Source organism: Cygnus atratus, chromosome 2 (genome assembly GCF_013377495.2).
Source record: "Cygnus atratus isolate AKBS03 ecotype Queensland, Australia chromosome 2, CAtr_DNAZoo_HiC_assembly, whole genome shotgun sequence".
Classification (NCBI taxonomy): Eukaryota; Metazoa; Chordata; class Aves; order Anseriformes; family Anatidae; genus Cygnus; species Cygnus atratus.
Window position 1 is genome coordinate 61,493,747 of NC_066363.1, and position 20,283 is coordinate 61,514,029.

The 20,283-nt window shown below is 40.9% G+C and overlaps 1 protein-coding gene across 2 annotated transcripts in view; it reads left to right on the forward strand.

Moving 5' to 3' along the window:
* The window catches only part of ITGA9 (integrin subunit alpha 9), a 216,824-nt gene that overhangs the window by 130,560 nt on the left and 65,981 nt on the right, over positions 1-20,283 (forward strand). For both annotated transcript variants that reach the window (XM_035552621.1, XM_035552622.2), the window contains one exon: positions 7,039-7,189. In XM_035552621.1, coding sequence (XP_035408514.1) covers positions 7,039-7,189 — 151 coding nt within the window. The remainder of the gene's footprint in view (positions 1-7,038; positions 7,190-20,283) is intronic.

The window sequence follows — 20,283 nt, forward strand, 5'->3', positions numbered from 1 at the left end:
TATTTTATGGACCTAAGATAGTTCAAGTTGTCATATTTTTTCCTGCTCTAGCAACCAAAGTATAAAGCTAACAAAACAAAAGCTTAACCTCTGGCAGCGCTGTCATACATGAGCTGCCTCCAGAGGTGGAAGTCCTTGATACTGTACAGACCACAATGAAAAGCAGATGCACCATTGTTTTGGATTTGCAGAATATTTCTTGACTGATAAATACATGCGCGTGCACACACACACACATACTTTTGTTGCACAGCTTTATAAAGTTTTTCATAGTATATCCTGCAAGTACAAAATCTGATGAGGCTGAATTTCATTGCAGGTCACCAGGTAAATCACTTTGCTGGGTCTGCATGAGCTATTGGGTCGAAATAGAGGAAATGTGCTGATGTAGGTGGTTGCTGCTTATAGTGTTTGACATTTAGATATAACTTACTTTTGACATATTACACCTGCTACTACAAAACAAATTTCCTAAAATAACAAGCTGGTGCTGCTTCTAACTTGTCATCTCTAATTAGCTGCCTTTTATTGACCTCTGAAGGTAACCAGTGGATGAGGGCACTGATCTCTTTCTTCCTCATCAAGGCTCAGCTGAGTATGTTTTTTAAATTACATATTGCACCCTATCATCCCCTGAATAAGGCAAACAATCAGACCTGCCTCGTCAGATTTTAATAGGTCTACTGCTGAGGGCATAATTTTTATTGTAAATATGTGGTTTGCTTGATGAATTTAATTTTCTAATTCCTGGAAACAACAAAGTTCCTTGTTACAAAGTGCTATTCAATTCATTCTCAAATTTCACTTCCTCTCCAAGATCTTTGGACATCAATCTTCTATTTTAGCATTGCTCTTCAAGTATTTTAAAAAACAGGGGAAATATAGAGATTTTTTTTCCACATCAGGCTAGTATATGCAACTCCAGCTATATGTGTCATACCATTTATCTTCTAAATTTGTTTCTGCCACTAGTAACTAGCTTTTGTGTTCTAACCTTAGGCACATACACTCACACATGTGAGGATAACTGTCTTAGGAGCACAGTATCATTTGTTTAAAGGACACGGCTTGTGGCTATAAAAGATGTTAGTTTGTATGTATGTCTGCAAGGGTGAAAGATTAGATTAGAGGTTCTGTAGATGTTGTGCCTGATCTTGCTTTCGTGTGACAGTTTCACAAACCAGGATAGCTGCATTCAACCCAAAAGCTGCTCCCCAGAGTAAACACTGTGAAAAAGGACTTGGTTCCTTCACCGTTGACTCTTCAGTTCTGTTTATAAAGGGCTTTGAACAGCTGGGTACAACTGAAATTACTGATAATAGTAAAAGAAAGGCAACAGATTTCTGCATCATGGTAAGATAAGGGTTATTTTTACGTGGATGTTGTGCCCTGCTCTGTACTTTCTACTTTGAAGACTAAAGGGCTGGCAGTTATGTCTATTGTGTAATTATGGGGGATTCATGTGAAGAAATGATGTTTGAGGAAGAGAGGACAATTCCCAGAGAAGCTTTCAAAATACAATAACTGGCTGTAAATTGAAATCACTCTGTTTCAATTCCAGAATGAGAGGAAAAAGGGTTTCCTAGAGTTTTTTTTCTATTGTTTACTACTCAAATACATTCTTTTTTTCTCTTTTTTTTATATAAAAAAATAACGTATAGGAAAGGTGGAAAAGTTAATGCTCTGTGCTGTATTCCTCAATTGCAATATGTATAGGACCTCAATAGCTAGAGGGGCAGCTCTGCCCGACAAGGGTACAGGCACAAGCAATTCCACCTCCTTGGCTCTGGGCTCGCCGCAGTAGGTTTTTTTATCTGGGACATTCAGCCCCTTCCTGTGGGGAAACATTGGCACCTTGTTATTCTGCCCTCACAGGGAGCAATCTTGATACAGCGTTACTCCCAAACTGTACTCTGCTGACACAGGAGCTCTGTGGGCTGCTCCTCAAATTCTCCCTTAAATTTGTCCCATCTCCTTGTGTTACTTCATACTATTCAGAGCAGACTGGAAAGCAAGATTTTCAGCTTGGGAAGTAGAACTGGTCATTAATGAAATGATCTGGTTGGCCCAGAGCTAGCTTGCCATGGTGGGCTTAGTGCATCTTAGCTAGGCCGCAGTTATCAGCTACACGAGGTCTCTTACCGCGTGTGGTGGCTTAGGCTTCAATGTGAGGAAGGGAAGGCAGCAGTTCGACTAATGCAGGATAAACCCTGGTATCCTGAGTGTTTGCCTGAGTCCTTAACCTAGATTGCCTCCGAGCTTTGCAGAGCGAATTGACCTTGAATACACGTGATAGTGCGACAGTGTAACGCACAGGCAGTATAAAATCCAATAGCTCTGCTACCTGTAGGGTTGTTTAAAAGTTTTGCATAGTTTGGGATTATTTATGGGGCTTCTACCTCTCTGTTTTGCTCTGCATCTTCAAATGAATTCCCAGAAGATGAGCTGAGGGTTTCAGCTTTTCATTGGCTTTTGGGGTTTAAGTGTTTGCAAAGCTCAACTGATCCTGTGGCCTATGACAAAACCCCAGAAGGAGAAAGGTTTTCAGGGTTGATATTAGGAGTTTGTGGGGGCAAAAAACACATTCAGTATCACAGTAACTGTGAAGACCAGCTGCAATGCTGGTTGGTGATGGTAGAAATCAATCTATTTGGATCTGTCACAGACTGATGCTGTTCACTCACACCTTTTACTGGTTTAAAGGAAAGAGATGGGACTTGTGTTTCTTCAGCAGTGTACCTTTATCTGATGGAGATGGAGGACAGGTTAGACTTCAGTTGTTTGGAACCTTTTTACTCTGGTGAAGTCTAACTGTCCCCAGCTGTAGCTTCCACTGGCCATTGGACAATAGCAGGGATTTACCCATGCAGATGCAGATCTTCTGTAAGGAGAGAAAGGCTCTTAAGGTTAAAGGGAAAGTTGATGATCCAGACTAACAGGCTAAATGCAACCCTGTTGCATTCCTTGCACTATGTACGGTCTGCACAAGCTAAGGGGAAGCGCTAAATGCTTTTTCATTTCTTCTTTTTTAAACAAGTCTCTCAAGTACAGGAAATAGAGAAATATGTCCCTGCATACCTTTTGGAATGCAGATTATGTCTCCCTTGAGCCACGTTAATAAAAATACCAACATCTTGGGGGGTGGAGAAATGAAAATTGCAGATCTCTTCTGTTAGCATTTCCCAGCTGGTCTTTATTCACTTGCTGACCGTAACACAAGGAAGCGGCACAGGAATTAACGAAGAATGTTAATGTGTGTTAAAAAGCTATTTGTTTTATGCTGGAACTTTAAAATTGTTTCCTCTTCTTTTTTGCAAAAGAAGAGAATGTTGAAGATTTCTTTTTATGTTTGATGCATAGTACCATGGCAAGTAAATTTTAAAACCATGGCAGAGTTGATCCTCTGTGTAGCATAAACTTGGAGCCTGATTTTCAGAACTGCTTGTTACCTGCAAGTCTAGCTGATGTGAATGAAAGCTGCAAGTATTTAGTACTTCTGAATATCAAATTTCTTTCCCTTTCCATGCAAAAATTGGTAGTCTGACATATTTTGTGTGTTTGTATGCATGCGCATACAAATGCGGTTGCCTAAATTTTATAGCTCTACAGTATAACCAGAGCTTTTGCCCATTTCATTATTAATGCATATTACCCGATGTAATGGGTGGTGTTATTCTCTCCAATTTAGTGATTGTCTTGATTATTTTCCATCTTTTCTATCACTTTTTTTTTAGAGCATGTTTTTATTTTTAACCTGCCTTCCTTGCTGCGAGGAGGGTGACGAGTGCTGTGGTGAGGATGCTGGCTGCTGTATAGTTCTCATGCAATGAAATGTAAACTAAAAGCCATTGCTTGATTCCGTTCCTTAAATTATTTGACATACCTTGTCAAGACCACAAGTGGCTCTAGTTTGTTTCTGGCGGGTGACAACAGCTTTTCAGTGACACATTGGAGTTGTCAGCGAGGCTGCTGTAGGTGCAGCAGCTGCTGGCAGAGGCTGGCACCAGGCTGGCAGCAGAGCTGCTCCCATGCCGCAGCAGGCTGTCTGCACCCGTGACGTTGTGCCCTCGAGCAGCAAAGGGGGCCCGGGAGCTCCCCTGCAAGCAGGGAGATTCGTAATCCTTTTCTTACAGCAAGTGAGCCTGATTCATTCCAGATGTACATGGATTTAATGACTTGGAAAGCTACTCTTAAAATGGGACTTAAAGCACAATCTCCTATAGCCTTTTAGAGGAAGATCTGAACTCCTTTGCCAGCCTAAAATCAGTGAGGTTTTTCAGAGTTTAATAGGGTGTGAGTTTTTGTGTAGAAGCTTTAATCAGGGAGCAACTAGTATGCTCTCAGAAAGGGGGTTTTCCTTTTCTGCTGAGGAAAACATTGTTATAAACATTCTCTCTTAGGTGTGATGCACTTTTAACAGATGAGTGATAGCTTTGTAAAGGAGTAACACAACCTAATGGTATTTATTTTAATGTTATTTTTGTGGAATTACTTTTAAGTAGGGTTTCATTCTGAATATTTGTTTTATTGTTCAGTAGGAAAGACAGTAATCTTGATCATCTTTAAATTAAATTTTAAAGTACTGCTGCCACCAATTCAGAGTGGATTCTTTCCTCCTTTGCATATTGTTCTTTTAATTATAAATAAGTTACTGTAGAAGGGAAAGAAGTAGTGGCACTGTCTGTGTTAAATAGTAATAGCTGGACACAGATGTGTAGTGTGCATTGCATATTGTATCAACCTGGCATAAGATAAATAGCTTGTAACATTCCTTTGCTTACAGAAGTGATACTTCCAGATTTTGCTAATGGGTTTGATAGATGCTGATTTACTTTTTGAAGTGATAACGAGAAGTGAGATTATAAAGTTCATGACAAATAATTTGTAGTTGTAAGTGGTTGTTTTTGTTTCTTGGCTTCCAATTATGTACTTTTGATTATTAGCAAATCCCAGCAGATAGTTTTTGTGTATCTTCATAATCTGTCAGCTTTTCTACAGTGAATGTTGACGTTGAGGCCAAAAGGTTAAATGCTTCCACATACTCTCATGTAGTTTTCCCATTAATTTGGTGCATAAGAAACAACTACTCCAACTATTTTGACCTCTCAAGCTAGTTTTTCAGTGGATTCTGTGCAGTGTACACATTTGCCAGTGTTTATTTGCAGTGATAGCTGATGGCAAGAATACACCATAACATTTAGAAAGCAAAGTGTCCAGTTATAGGTAGGATTGGTGGTGTCTGCAGTTGAGTGTAAGTAGGAGAAATCAGGCATGTTTCCCGGAGATTTATATCTGCCTCATAAGAACCTGTCATTGAACTGTAAGCCATAATTTTGGGTAATAAATGAAGGTCATCATAAATTAAATAAGTTCAGGAAACAAATATGCTATAAATATTGTATGCATTATGTGGAAAAGTTGTGCTCAGAATCCACAAGCATCAGCTTTAAAGCCTGAGTCTAGACCATCTTGCTCTGCACTTCCCACATACCAGAGCCCCTGGTTGCTTCATTACATCCCTTTGGAAATCGATGTCTGGAAAACTGGAAAACTCCTTGGCAAATGCAGAGAGACAGAACCCAGTGAGATCTGCCTTTGGAGGTTCAGCAGGGCTACAGCTGGCAGAGAATGCTGAAGGGTTTATAAGTGCCACATCCTTGGAAACCCCCTATTTACGCAGATGCTGTGGCTGCAGCACCACGAGGAGGGCTGGCAGTAGTGGAGCAAGGCTGCCTTAAACATGACTCGCATCCAGCACCCCAGTTGCTTTCAGACAGTCGCTGCTATGTAGAGAATCAGCATGTGCCAATGTGCCTCTCCCTGGTGCAGCCATTCCCTCGTGGCAATAGGGCGAATGGCAGGCTGCATGGTCAGCTTTGGGTTTCTCCGTGCTGATGCTTGCTGCAGTGTGCTTGTGTGCTGTGCAACAGCATCTGGCAGGGTGGTAGTGCGAGGATGCCTTTTCTCAGAAGATCCTCCTTTATACTTCTGGGCTCATTGTCCCTCCGAGGAAATGACAGAGCATCTCTTTGCTATGTGCCTGCAGGACTCTGCCCTTTTTTGACCAGCTGCTTGATGTTCTCCCTGTGATGCTCCCTCCATTGCTCCAGGCTATATGAATGATTTTACATTATACTCATGGTAACCCTAGCCAGTTTGATATTTTGGTTATTTTTGAATTTATACCTGGTATATTTCACAATATCTTTCATTGTGTTTTTATTCTTAGACCTGCAAACCCGTGCATTGTTACTGTATATTTTTCTGTGATCTTAAGCCTACATTCATACTTGTTAGCTCATCTTCTGGAGAGACTAGCATGATTAAATATATACCAAATTATAATTGTGTGTGTATTTGTGATCTATCATGCCTTGTTACAGTAGTGTACTGATTCATGATGTATGACTATTATCTTAATTAACCATTCTCTTGGTATTCCACTTATAGAACATGACTTCATTGTGTTAGGTCCAGCATAAACGCACAAGGAAAGGTTAGTCATGTTCAGTAGATGGTTTTTGTTATAACTTTTATGAATTTTTTCACTCGTACCAGTTTCTGGATTTTATTTGATCCTCTTTCCTTTTTTTTTTTATCCATGGCATAATTCTAAGCTTTTCAGAAAGTTACTATAAAGTTTCAGTAAGATTAAATTATTGAGAAACAAAATGAAATAGAATTTGTGTTTGAATGTGAGCATAATGTTTTGTACTTGTTGCATTTTCCCCATCCAATGACTTTACAGTCTTTAACTATTTTATTCCCAATAAAGCCATATTAACAGTATCTCATGAAATGGTTTCAGGTGAGAATCATGGGATTTCCTTTCACAGGAGGCAGTGTCAGAACCAGGAATCACAAGCTGCTCGCTTTCCTTACAGCTGCCTGCACTGCTCATTGGCCATACAGCACACTGATGAATTACTAACTGCAGAGCTTTTAAGCAGTTGAGTTGTGACGCTTCTGCAGCAGAAAAAAAGATGAGTGTGTGAAAGTTGCCAGGAGTTAATCTGGTGTAATTGTTTCTGCCTACAGTGTTGATGACAGGACTGCCTACCTGGCCCTGGGAGCAGTGAGGAACATCTCACTTAACATTTCCATCTCTAACATCGGGGATGATGCCTATGACACCAACGTTTTCTTCAACTTTTCTGGGGAGCTCTTCTTCATCAAAATGTGGCAAAAGGTAAGAAATGCCAATCTTGCTGTGAGGAAGTCTCCTAATGTTAAGTTTACTTGCAAGGAGTAGGAACAGGGGGTGGCCTGGTCCACAGTGCTGAGAGATTTGGAAGTTGTTTCTGGTTACGCTGGGCTTGAATTTCTTTCAGGCTTTTTACTGAGGTTTTCTCTTCTGTGGGTTTAAGCTGAGAAAATGATACAGTTTGTGTTTCAATAGAAGGCACAGCACTGTTATTTGGGGTCAGCTAATGAAATACAAACATTGGTTGAGGTACTAAGGTATTAAGAGACAGGAGGAAACTGGTTTGGAAATCTGTTTAATACCGAATGACACTGAAATACAAAGGCTGCCTCTAGTTTGAGTGGTGCCACACTGCGCTCATCAGTCCCGATCATCTCCTGACCTAGGTTCCTAGCTTTTTGTTTGTTTTGGTTTGTTTCTTTTCCTTGCAGAAACCAAGATGCAGGGCTGTTCTCTCCTCACGTCTGGGTGCAAGTTTGGATTGTGGCCAGGGCAGTTCATTAGAACTAAGAGCTCAAAAGTGCTTTTGATTTCACCTGCATCAACTCAGGTGAAGTTTTCATGCTTTAGCCTCTTCACATTTTAGGTTGAAATGCTCAGATGTTTTCATTAGCTTGAGTTTATTTGGAGTTGAAATGTAAATACTGAATTGAACTTTTTGCAAACTGATGGCTATGAAAGCTGAGTGTGAGTAACATAAAAATAAATTGCGCAAAATAGAAATACATTCATAATAACATTCTGACTATTTGCTCCTGCTTTTTGCAGTCGTTTGTCTCTCTGCTGGAGCTTTGCTATGCTTTTCAAGCTATAAGAGCAGTATTAAAAACAGTAACACAAATGTTTCAAACTATGGTATTAACATGGCCCATTGAAACCATGATATTTGGTCATTATTTTTCATATTTTATGGAGAAAGATTATAATAGACTTTAGCTATTATAAACCTCTTAGATTGCCTCATTACATAACAAAGTATGATAAATTCTGTTAGAAGTTAATTCTGTTGATTTTCACATTAGACTGACATTGCATACAGTTACAAACCTCAGAAAGTTCTCTTTCTTTTATAAGCTTCTTTTTCAGAGTATGTGCTGCAAGTGTGCAGTTTATCATGACTTTTTTTTTTTTAAAAAAAAAAAAAGGCAGAAAATGCCTTACGCCAATACACAACTTCTCCTTAATGGAAGTTTACGTGAAGACTTTTAGGGTCTGGCCCAGCTCCCATTGAAGTCAGTGGGAGGGTTTCCATTGCTCTGCACTGGAAAAGAAACAGAGCTTGATGTATGTTCTTTTAAAAGGTTGTTTTTTTTGTGTGTTTTTTTCTTCTTCTGTACTTACTTGTTGAATATTTTACACACATGGGTTAACTGGAACACCAATTGCCTTCGTTGTTCATCTTGGCCAACACTGTCAGGGAACAAGCTGAAGATGATGTGCTGTTTCCCTTGGTATTGTACCTTGAGCCTGGGTCTAAAGCAGACTTGAAACAGCTGTGTGAAATGCTGCCTAGAAGGAGCAGTTTCTGGAAGCAAATGACATTGTTGTAGGGTTATCTCACTATTCAATGTGTCTTCAGCTAATAGAAGCTATCATTTCTTTAAAAACAAATAAACAAAAAACAGCGTACATCAAGGAGACGTGTAGGCTTCCTTCTTCCTCTGGTTTTGAGAGCTGTAACAGGGTATGTTATTCCTGCCACTCCACTGTTTGTGTGTTTGATTTGATGTTGTTTTTTTTTTTCTCTGATAATTTAGTAACAGGTTTGAAAAACTAAGAAACAGGGTTGTGTTGGGCGACTTTGCTTCCTCTCAATCAGCTTTTGCTAAAGGACAAGCTAATGGATTGTTGGCCTCATCATGTATCCAGATGGGAAACTGGATTACAACCTTATAGCCTCAATTAGTGTTATATTTTCCCTAAGCTCCTTGAACAATGCTTTTTTAAATAAAATATCATGGACTCTCTGTTTCATAACCTACTCCCATCCCTTGACATCTATGCAAAATATGTACTGTGCATGTACTTTAAATAGATTTTATTCCTGGTTGAACGTTGCCCAGGCAAAAATCCAGAACATAAAGCTGGAGTAAAAATGACAACTCATAAGATTTCCCGTAGTGGAGCAATTTTGGAATCAAAAGAGCTGCTGCTTATGGGAAGCTTCTTGCTGCAACTGCCTTTTAATGAATGACGGTAAAGTGGAAAAGAAGGGTCTCTTCCACGTGGTTGCTTGAAACTTTTTCTGCAAGGTGGACCTCAGAACAGTGACTGCATGGTGAGCTTTTAAATCGATTTCTGTAGTCCTTTCAGGATGCTGTGAAGTCTCCTGTTTGTTTTCCCTGTGTCTCCAGTAGAATTCCAGGCAGATTCAGTCTGGTTATTTCTTGCTGTAGTTTGGTTACATTGAGAGCTGACACTGCAAAAACTGTAATGCTGTTTTCTCAACAGAGTTACCATGACAAAATGCCACAGTTCGTGTTTGAAAACAACGGTATGGCCAAGCTCAGTAGGGATTACCAGTAGCATTCCCTGAAGTGCATTATGGAGATAGCTCTTCCTTTTGTGGAGACTGAGATTTCATGAGCTGCAGTGGATAGAGCACCTGGCAGGGCTTTGCCGCTTCTCTGCGAGGTGAAAAAGCATTTGCTGACTGATGTTTAAACGGCTCCATTTATTCCACTGTCTGATTTTCCTGTTGTGCTGCTGCCAGTCCTCCCTGGCTTTGTGGACGAAGCCCAGCATTTTCTTTCCAGCTTCTGACAGACAGCCCTCTTCTTTCTTGAGAGGCACAGTATGTGGCATTGGCTTCAGGCAACAGACTTCTCATCTCTGCCTACCCTCCGTGCAGTGTTTTTAACTGTCATCACTGCTGCCCTTCCAAGGGACTGTTGTCACAGAAGTGTCACTGTCCTGCGCTCAAATCATCCCTTCACCCTTTTTACATACAGCGAGACTCTTGTGTGGAAGTGAACATATAGGTACAAAACAGTAAATTTCTTAACTGGTGATATTCCTGAAAACTTAAGATACAGTTGTGGGTTTCATCTCCAGTAGCTTACTGTACATAGTATTTTCCTTTCATAATGGTTTCATTAATCGTATGGTTTCATATGTAGTGGCAACACTTGGATTATAAACCTTATTTTTCAATTCTTCCTAACTTTGGTAGAATTAAACTGAGATTTTTAGAAGCCAATTATAACTCACATTGTTTAGTTAGAAAAACAAACAAAAAAAGCCAGAATGGCAAAGTCCATTCAAGGCTGGGCAAAGGCTGGTTTTTTTCTCAGGAGGTTGACGAAGCGTGGCCATTGATGTAAAGCCTGTGAAAAGTTTCAAGTTCTGATTCAGTGAGAACTGGTGGTTTTACAGGTGCATGGGAGCATTGCACTGTAATGAATTTCAAAAGTTGTCCACTAGGAAAAATGTTCCTTTTGAAATACGAAGAGATTTAATCTTTTTTTTTTTAAAAAAAAGACACCTCACATGTTCACATAGATTTCACTTTTACTGTGTTGACAGAGATTGGTCACCTCTTCCCTAAATAGGAGATCATCTATTTTTTTGGTATTAAAATTTATTGTCCCATAATCTTAATTCAATTTCAAGAAAGCTATTTCAGAGCCTGAAAAATCCACCTAACAGAGGTGTTAATACCACTTTCCTATAGAACAGAGAGTGCTGCCTGTGTGCTAAGGAGTCTGGAAAAGAATAAAAGGCTCTTACTGCTAATTTCTACATCATTTTTCATCTATTGGAATTGCCTGCTGACTTGTGAAGTTTTGCTGAAAATGCTCGTCAGAAATAGGCACTTTGGTAACCATTCATTAGCTGCTGTTTAGAGCAGAAGGGTAGTGTTAGTACAGTTACAGAAAAAGCACTGTAAGCTTGCTGAAGTGGCAGTTAACATTTTTCAGAGACTTCCCAAGTAGGCTGGTACAACAACCACCACTGATGGGGAAAATCCCGTTCTTTGTCTGTGCCTGGCCATGGCATCCAGCCTTTCTCACTCCTTTTGGTTGGTTTAGTATTTTGTGGGTTCAGTGAGGCGAGCCAGGTTGCAAGGGGTCAGATGAGCGCCAGGTAAATGCAGGAAGAGTGCTGGAAGTACACGATCAAGGAGCTGATGTTGGGGGGTGGGTGTAGGCAGGGCCGTATCTTTATTAAATCTGGTCAGGAGATTTTATACTAATGGTATAAAAAATAGCATATGTAACATAGTAATAATAAAAAACAGCAATAACCCAATATCTATAGCATTAATCTCTGGCTGCTCTTGAAGTGCTCTGCAAGGACTGGAGGGAATCTAAGAGCTAAGCCCATTTCAGCATGGGTTACGGAGAGCAGAGGTCAGGAAATCCCACTGCTGACTGTCATTTCCAGCCGTGGATTATTTCTTTATTTCAGGCAAGCTCCCAGCATCCAGAGCCAGCTGTGTATAGCATTCCTCCAGCTTTTTGCAGCAACTTCTGCAAGCAACAGCTGAGTGAAGTTTGCAGGGCTTGGCCAGGACAGAGTGAGCAGCAAGGTTTTTGTTTCCTAGGACTTACACATGAAGGAAATACAAGGAATGGCTATCTGAACCCTTGGTGCTCGTTATGACTATGCTGATATCTTGAGTCATGCTGTTTATGGACCCTGGGATTTTTCTTCAGATAAGTAATGCAGTGCCTTCTCTGGGTTAGCAGGCAGGTCAGGTCATGCACTTTGGATACAACAACACACCCCCAACCCCTCACCCCCCCACTCCCTGAGAGTTTGCTGACGTCTCCTGACTAAGAGAGCCCAGAAATGCTGCACACACTGAGTTTAATTTTTTCCAATTTGGAAATTCTCTTACTCTGGTTTCCCATGCTGCTCATGCTTTCTAAGAGTCTTAGGGCTGGCAGGGACAGGATACTGATAGAGCACAAAAGCCTAGGACATGTACCTCCTTTTGGATCCATCTGTGCCAGTGGAAGAAACTGTAGGTCATGGGTACTCCCGATGTCTTTTTTTTTCCAGTAGTCTTTGCCCCTTTTGAGCCACCGGTAGAGAACTGTAATTGCTCTCAGTTCACCTCCAGCTGGTTAGCAGAAACCTTTTAAATTAGAGGCTTGAGTTAATCCAGCTGATGTTGCATGGAGTAGGTTGGAGTTGCTCCTGTCATCTGCTCTGCCAGAGTGTCAGAGTGAGTGGTGCCAAGTAGCGTGGAAGCTGTGACCCCTGTACTGACATGAGCACATCTGGAAGACCTCCCAAGCAATATATCACTTATGTGAGGGGATTTGAACCCTTCTGCCAGGAGAGCTTTTATAGCCAGGATTCAGGAATAAGTAGTGTGGCAGTCACTGCCACCTGCTGCTTCTCCTTTCTTGTGAATCTAATGCTTAACTGGTGTTCCAAAGTGCACAAAACTGTTTTGCATCCTTGGAGTTAAATTGTCTAATTTCTTGATTGGGAAGAAAAAATACATGTAGTTCAAGCTATCTGACTTCATTGTTTATTTTAGTCTTTTTCTGTGAATGCTCAATGAAAACCTTAAGTTTTATACTTCCCAAGGGATAAGTAAGGAGCAACAATTTTTTTTCAGGCCAGAAGTTGTTAGAGCCACTTAATATCCACCTACTCTTAGCAGCTAGGAATTGAAGGCTAAACATTTGATCCAGATTTTCTTTTTGGGATTCAGATATCATTCCCACTGACAGGGAATGGGAATTAGTTGTATAATTAGTACTGATAGAAGTCTTGTAAATTTTCCTCTTACTGTTTACGTCTGAATGAAGTCTTTGTTATTTTTTTCCCCCATCAACAAATAGAATGCAGAATCCTCAAGGTCTGTTGGAAAACTCCCTGTTGGAATAAATGATTCAGAAGCCATGATTTTTCAGGAATTTAGATCTTCTTCTGCTTAGCGGTGGAAGAGCCTATGCAAGCTTGTTAGATCCAGTTTTCAGGAGCAGCTTAATACTTAGAAATCTGATTGAAGGGTGGTAATGTGTAAGATGACGTGACTCAGACCTTGCAAAACTGGATACAGCCAACTCCAGCTAGCTTTAGAAATCTGAGGTTTTTGCAGTCTTAAGCTACTTGTAGGGAAACAGTGACTTGCTGTGGGAGATCATCCAAAACATTTCTATAGGAAGCAGTAGAAACTTCAGATTGAAAGAGACAAGGCTTTTGATGATGTACTTGTTTCTTTTGGGTGATGTTAGAGTAAAAACTTATTTTACAGTACAAAAATGTGGTGTTAATTTTTGTGAGGCTTTACAGCAGCCTGTGATTAGTAAGATGTTAACAAACATTTGTTTCGAAGGACTTGATGGTGCTGGAATAACATACAGAAGGACCAGATATATTGAGAAGCTTTATGCTGATCTGCTTGGGCTGTGCTCTGGGTTATGTGATGAGGAAAGTGTTTGTCCTGGAAGAAGCTTTTCATGCATCTTAGACTGACTGTTTACGTATATATACAAATAATGGTTTTAGGGAGTAGCCTGGGATGCTCCGGGTGGCTCAGATTATTAAGGGAGGTTTTGTCTGACTGCCTAGCCCTGTTCTTCCCTTGGGCCTGCAAGAGGAATGAGTTTCTAAAGGAAGAACAGCTGTGTGGATGAGTACACTTGAGATGTACTCTTTTTGTGGAAGCTGTAAGGCAGCCTGTGCTGTAGCAAAGCCTATTGATGGTGAATGAGTACCCAGCAGCTGCTGTACCACCCAAGGTGGGGCTTCACCATGGCCAGGCATGAGTGGAAGTCCTGGTTTCCCTCTGGATGAGAGAGGGAAAAGGAAATCTGAAGCAATGAATTGATGAGACTTTCTCAAAGGTGTGGAGAAGGGCTCCCTGAGCTGGAGGTGGTGGCCGGTGGCCACCTCTCTGTTTTGGCCCCATGTGGCCCATTCTTCACTGGATGAGCTGCTTCACCCCACGCATCTTTGGGAACTCTGCACAGACAGGAGCCACTGCTGTGGTCAAATCTTTGCTGGCCATTAGAGAGGTCTTCAAAAAAGGACTTTGTCTGCCTCAGTTGCTGAGATCTGGCTACTGCTGTTTAGATGATTATCTTGATAAATTGCATTGCTGGGAGAAAGGGAAGAACCCTTTGCAAAGGGTAGAGCCCTATATACAGTAAGTTCCATACACTCGATCTTGGTCGTGTTTATTTACAGGCTACTCTCTCCGTACGGGAAAGATCATCACTGTCTTTCTCGTGTCACAGTGTCTCTTCTTTCTCATCATTTGGTGTTAAATTCAGTGCAGAGGGACTTGCAGACATTTGTGGCAATAAATCTATGGAGCAGAATTTGTCTCCTGTGTTCTTAAGGATGGGGCTTACAATTGTCCAAACTTAGAAGACCTCTGCAACAGATTTACATAAGAATTGATTTCCACAGGTTTTAGTGGCTGTAATTACAGCATGAGGGTTTGGGGGTTGTTGTTTTTGTTGTAACTCGAAGTTTCAAGTTGATTGACTTTCCGGTACAGGAGGTCAGTTCTGTTCTTGTAGGAGTTTCCTTTCATCGCTTCTAAGACAGGCGGATCAAGATGGTGCCTGGAGATAACCGACACCCTGAGCCGAATGCCCACCAGAACTGTGTAAATATCTGTATGGCTAAGTTGCCGAGTCCTGTGGCAAGAAGCCGTGGTAATTGCTCTCTTTCATCTTCTTGTTCAGATTTCTCCCCTGATTCCAATAGGATCTATAGATAAAAATGAAACGCTCTAATTATTCTCATTAAGCACAAGGCATGATTCTGCAGTCATACTTGGGGCATAGCCTCTCTGAAGTTAACTGCAGTTTTATTTGTAGAAAGACTTGCAAACAAACAAATTAGCCAAACAAATAGACGAAACCAAACAGCTTCACAGTATTTTACCCACAGTCAGAAAGATTAGTAAAGGTGTGAAAAGAGTTTTAAGCTGAAAATCCAAGGAGGGGTGGTGTGAGTAAACAGGAGCTTTCCTTTGGCTTGGTACCAGTGCCATGGGATTTTCTGACTCTCCTGTAAACTTCTTGGTTGCTTCTGGTGTGAAAGGAGAGTCCTGACTTTCTTCTTTTTCTTCCCTTCTTTCTGTTTCCCTTCCCTCTCTTCCTCCCTTCCTTGAATTTCCTGCTCATTCTTTCCTCTTTGGCTGGGATCAGTCTGAATTCCTATTAGCAGATGCAGGCATGTTCCCCTCCCCTCTGGAGGAGGCCTTAGGGCCCAAAATCTGGTGGTTTAGGGTGCTTTTTTTTTTTTTTTTTTGATTTAAGAGCTTGAGCTTCCTATGGCCTTTCATCGAAGCCAAAGGCATTGAGTGAGGAAGAGGAGAGGAGGGAGAAGCATCCCAGCTGGCTTCACTGTAAGGTCCATGAGGTGCTGGGCGTTTGGGGTGAGCAGGGGACCCCCCTCTCTGGGCTGTCCCAGAAGATCCCCAGCTGGGCAAGGCTGTGGGGGGACGCAGAGTCAGGCGTGTTCCCAGGCCACAGTGCTTTTGCAGCCTGCCTTTGGGAGGAGTCCAGAAAACCTGTGCTCGACTCTTGGCTGTAACCATCTGCAGGAGAGCAGGGCAGGGATTTCCATGCGGCAAGGTGAAGAGGAGGAGTGCACTGACCAGCTGCTCTGAATAGTAGGGCAGCATCTCTTCAAGTAAAGCCTTACAAAGGAACTAAGCCTCTGTTTAAAAACAAAACAAAACAAAACAAAAAAAACAAAAAAACACCCCCAGCAACAAACCAACCAACCAACAAAAAAAAAAAAATATACAACCCGCAACTTTTTCAATATCCCAGTGCAGGAGGTAATGAATTTTACCTTTGCATTTCATTGGTATCCTTAGATTAGTGTTTATCATGTCACGGTTTCCTGCTGTGGAAAAAGTCCTGATGTGCCTTGTGTTTGTGCTTCTGAATGTCCAAAAGCCCTATGTGTGCTTTCAAAAGGCATTTCCTGGGTTTTCTGGTTTGCCTTTGGCTGTTGGTGACTGTAGGCTGAGCTGAGGTTTATTAATTCCAGGAAAATATCCAGTGCCAAACTCATTATTATTGTTATTACATTAATAGTATTCTTTACCCTTGAGAATTACCACTGGGGAAGAAGGTGAAAAAAGCTTTATTTTTATTTTTTATTTTTTTTGCTTCATCATAGTCTGTTTTAACTTTTTTTTTAGTAGTGAGCTTTTCCATTTGTTTTTCCATTGAACTATGTGGAGGTGATGACATTTGAATTTATTTCCTGACCTTGTTCTGAATTTAAGCTTTTCATTAATAACACTATGAGGGAATAGCTGTATTGCAGAAGAATATGCTAATATTCAGAATAATTCACAGCTTACATATAGGAGGTTGTCTTACATGTGGGCATATATTATCTGTGCTTTCAGAAATATCACTAGGAAATTAATGTTGTTTCTTTGGTTTCTGCCACCTGATTTTTTTCTGCTTTTAATTTTGAGAAACATGTTTTGAACTTCTGTTCATTACTATAGAATAATGTTACAGCCCATGGGTTATCTGTAATAATGAAAAACAACTCTCCTCTTAACATGCAACCATGATTTAGTAGTGAGATGTGTGCACATATATGTACGTACATATACATGTGTAGTCAGGATGAAGGACAGCTCACCCCAGACCCTTTTCTCCTCCGAACAGCTTCCCTGTCTCTGACTTTTGTCTGAGGTATTGAAGAGCATGCACTCATATGCATGAGAATGCACTGCTGTTATGAAGCTTATCTTAATAGCCCTGAAAGATAAGAACATTAAATGATCTGTGTGATTAGAGTTCACATTAGAAGTGGTAGTTGCTCTTCTTTCCAATACTGAGCTGGAAAGCTCATGGAAAAGTAAATGGCATTTATAAAAATCTACTGAAAAGTCTCTGCAAATGTACATGTAACTTGCACATTGCACATATTTGGCTCCTCAGTGATAATATCTACTGATGGTAATAACCTGTGGGGCACAAAATACCTGTGGTAAAGTGCCTGTGTTAGGGTCATTTGCGGTGTGTATGTGTGTGTTATTGGTTTTGGTTCTAGGAAATAGTTTCTTTTGCTTGGCTGCAAAGACACAGTAACTTTTTTATTTCACTTTGTGCCTTGTTAATGAATGGGGCAATGTGTGTGTGTGTGTGTGTGTGTGTGTGTGAAAGATACTTGAATTTGTTCAAAAAATGGTACAATATGAATAGGTTGAAGTATAAATACTTCTAACAACGCTAGGTCAACAAAGGCACCCTTTATGTCCCCAATCCTTCTAGGAACATAACGGGACATAATCCTTCTAGGGACAATCCTTCTGCAAGCTAAAGCAGAATAGTCTAGCAGTTCTTACACAAAGAGAAGAGAGGTCCCCCTTGCCACTTCCTGTCCCTTATCTCTTTAAATGTGTTCATTGGTGGCATTCATGGGATTTCAGGTGCACAGAGGATGTTTTGGTTGGGAAGAACTCAGGACGGTTTCTGTAGACAACTTCTTCAGGTTGAATGATTGGTGTTTCCAGTTGTGTCAGTTCTTTGATTCAGGAGGAAAAAGAACGCTTAGCTTTATTATTACCCTTCTGAAATTACCCTTGAGATTTTTTTTTTTTAATACAGCCATAAATATGTTCCTATATATTTATAGGGCAAGGAGTATAGCTATTGTAGCAGCAAATATTTTGGGAATATGTGCAGGGTCTGATCATTTTATATATGGAGCTATCTGGCGCACACAGTGTAGCATCTTACTAACTTTGATACAATTATGATATGCCTTTCTGCCATTTCTCATTCTAACTGCATATGTCAGATGAAATAAAAAATAATTAGTTCATGGTCTCATGAGTGGAGCCAATGGGTTAATCCCAGTTTGAAACCACTGTGTATGTCTGTCTCCCTCAGCTGGAAAATAGCGTGAGCAAAGCCATTAACAGAAAGCCTCAAATAAGGTTTGATGTTAGCTTTTTTCTCTCAGTCCTTTTTCCCTACTGCCTGTACATAGTTTTGCAGTGCTGCATGCAAAGAAGAGCACTAGCAGAGGGGCCTGTTTATTGTTTTAGCAAGCAAGTTCCAAGCAATGAATTGTTTCTCTTTCTATTTCAAGCAATAATTACGTGTTCCACTATAAAAAGCACTCATTATGTGAAAGGCATTTGTGTCTTAATAGAAGTTACAAGCCTGATTCTTAGGTGAGGATTACAAAAGACAGGTGAAAACTGGATCACCAGAATGAGTTTTGTTTGTTTTTATTAAACTTGAGTTCACACAGGCTTAGATATTAATTTCTTGGTCACAATGGACATGAATTACATTATTTAGTACATAAATTAAGCTCACAAAACTGTCTTGTGTTCCAGGCTTGATGCTTCACCACTTCGCATTTTTAGCAGCTTTTAATTGTGGAGTGTCATTAACTGTCCCTTCCTACAGGCAGGCAGCCCTGTTATCTCTGCTTTCTTTTTTCTCTAAAGGGGGGGAAGTGACACAATGAACCAAAAAGGCTGCTTTTGAGGAACAGCTAATGACAATACAGCATTAAATGAAATTGTCTTGTTAGAACTACCTTGTCATTGCTTATCATCCTTGAAAGGAAGGAAGGACAAAAGAAAAGATTGATTTGCAATATGGAGAAAATAAAAGGGAGTCCAAGTGCAAGCCGTGCTCCCTGCCAGGACCTGCTTAAGATGTTTTGTTTTGTGTTTGTTTTTTTTTTTTTTTCTTATATACCGTGAGGGACATCTAAATCCTTCCTGTGAAAAGAACACTCTTCCTTTTTTTGGTCGAAAATGAATGAGCTGCCACTGGGACTGATACTGATCTTACTCCAACATTTCCAGGATCCTTCTTCTGCTGAGCAGACATGTTGCACCCAAAGCCCCCCCGAGCTGAGCATTAAAAGCAAGGAACTTTTGCAGGAAGTGGCTGGGGGAAGCTCTCAAACCCCTACATGGTCCTCCAAAGCCTCAAATCAGCAAAATGCCTGTGAAATTGCGCGACAGGAGGTTTCCTCTCGACATTTCTAGTGCCTCCAGTCAAGGTAGCTGCTGGCCCCTGCATGTCTGTCTCCCTTGCACCTTTTCAGCTCAGGTGGTTGCCCTCCCTGCAGGAACTAGGAAGTGTTAGAGCCATATGGAGATGGGGAGGAAAGGCAGCTTGAACTTTCTGGCCCTGGGGAAACATTTGTTTTGGGTTGTGTTCAGGAGTTAGAGAGGTTTTCAGGAGCCTGAGATTATCCTGACTGGACCGGCAGACCCTGTGCTGAGAAAAGAGGTGCAAGTGCCAAGTCTGAGGTAACGCATGTTCCCCGGAGTGTGTATGTAGCTACACGGGCCAGAACCCCAGCACGTGTTCCTGAATTGGTGATGTCAGCAATGATGTCACTTCTAAGATGATAATTTCTGCTGGGAGGGGGGGCAGGGGAGGTGGCCTCAGAAATGCACACTTGTCGTTAACAACTATGTTCCAAAAAATACATATTTGCTCTGGTGAGAAGTATTTTCTGCCGTGACTGCTTTCATACCACTGTCTGTGAAAGAGTATAAAAGCAAGAATAAGACTCTTATCTCTATTCCAAGCTTTTTTGAGATATAGTAAAGAGATCCCAGGGAAAGTCCAGTGTCTCCAGCTCACCTGGATGATTCCACTGTGGGCACTGGTCACCCACTGCTGTAAGTAGTTGGGGCATGATATCCTATACGTTGGGGGCATTTTGTCAGTTTATCCTAGATAACAATCTCTACATGATTTAGTCATATGTCCCATTGTGCCTAAATTTAAATGGCATTCCTTATATTACTAATAACATCCAGCTCATGCCCAAGGATGCTCCATGGGATGAGCATTGTTGCGTGGGCAGGTTGAAGCCTGACCTTTAAGCTGTTCCCACTCTGCTACTGGAGTAAATATAGCTGTACATTAACACATACAAAAAGAGGTCAGGAGCAGCATGGCTGAAATGTAGTCAACCTCACAATGAATGAGGGACAACTGACCTACTAGCTGTAGGGGGACAGTGGATCTTGGTGATGTTCCCTGGCTTGTTTTTTTCTTTGTGTTGATTAACTAAGATCAACAGTACTCATCCAAACTTTAAAAAAAAAAAAAAAAAAAAAAAGAGAGAGAGAGAAGGGTTTA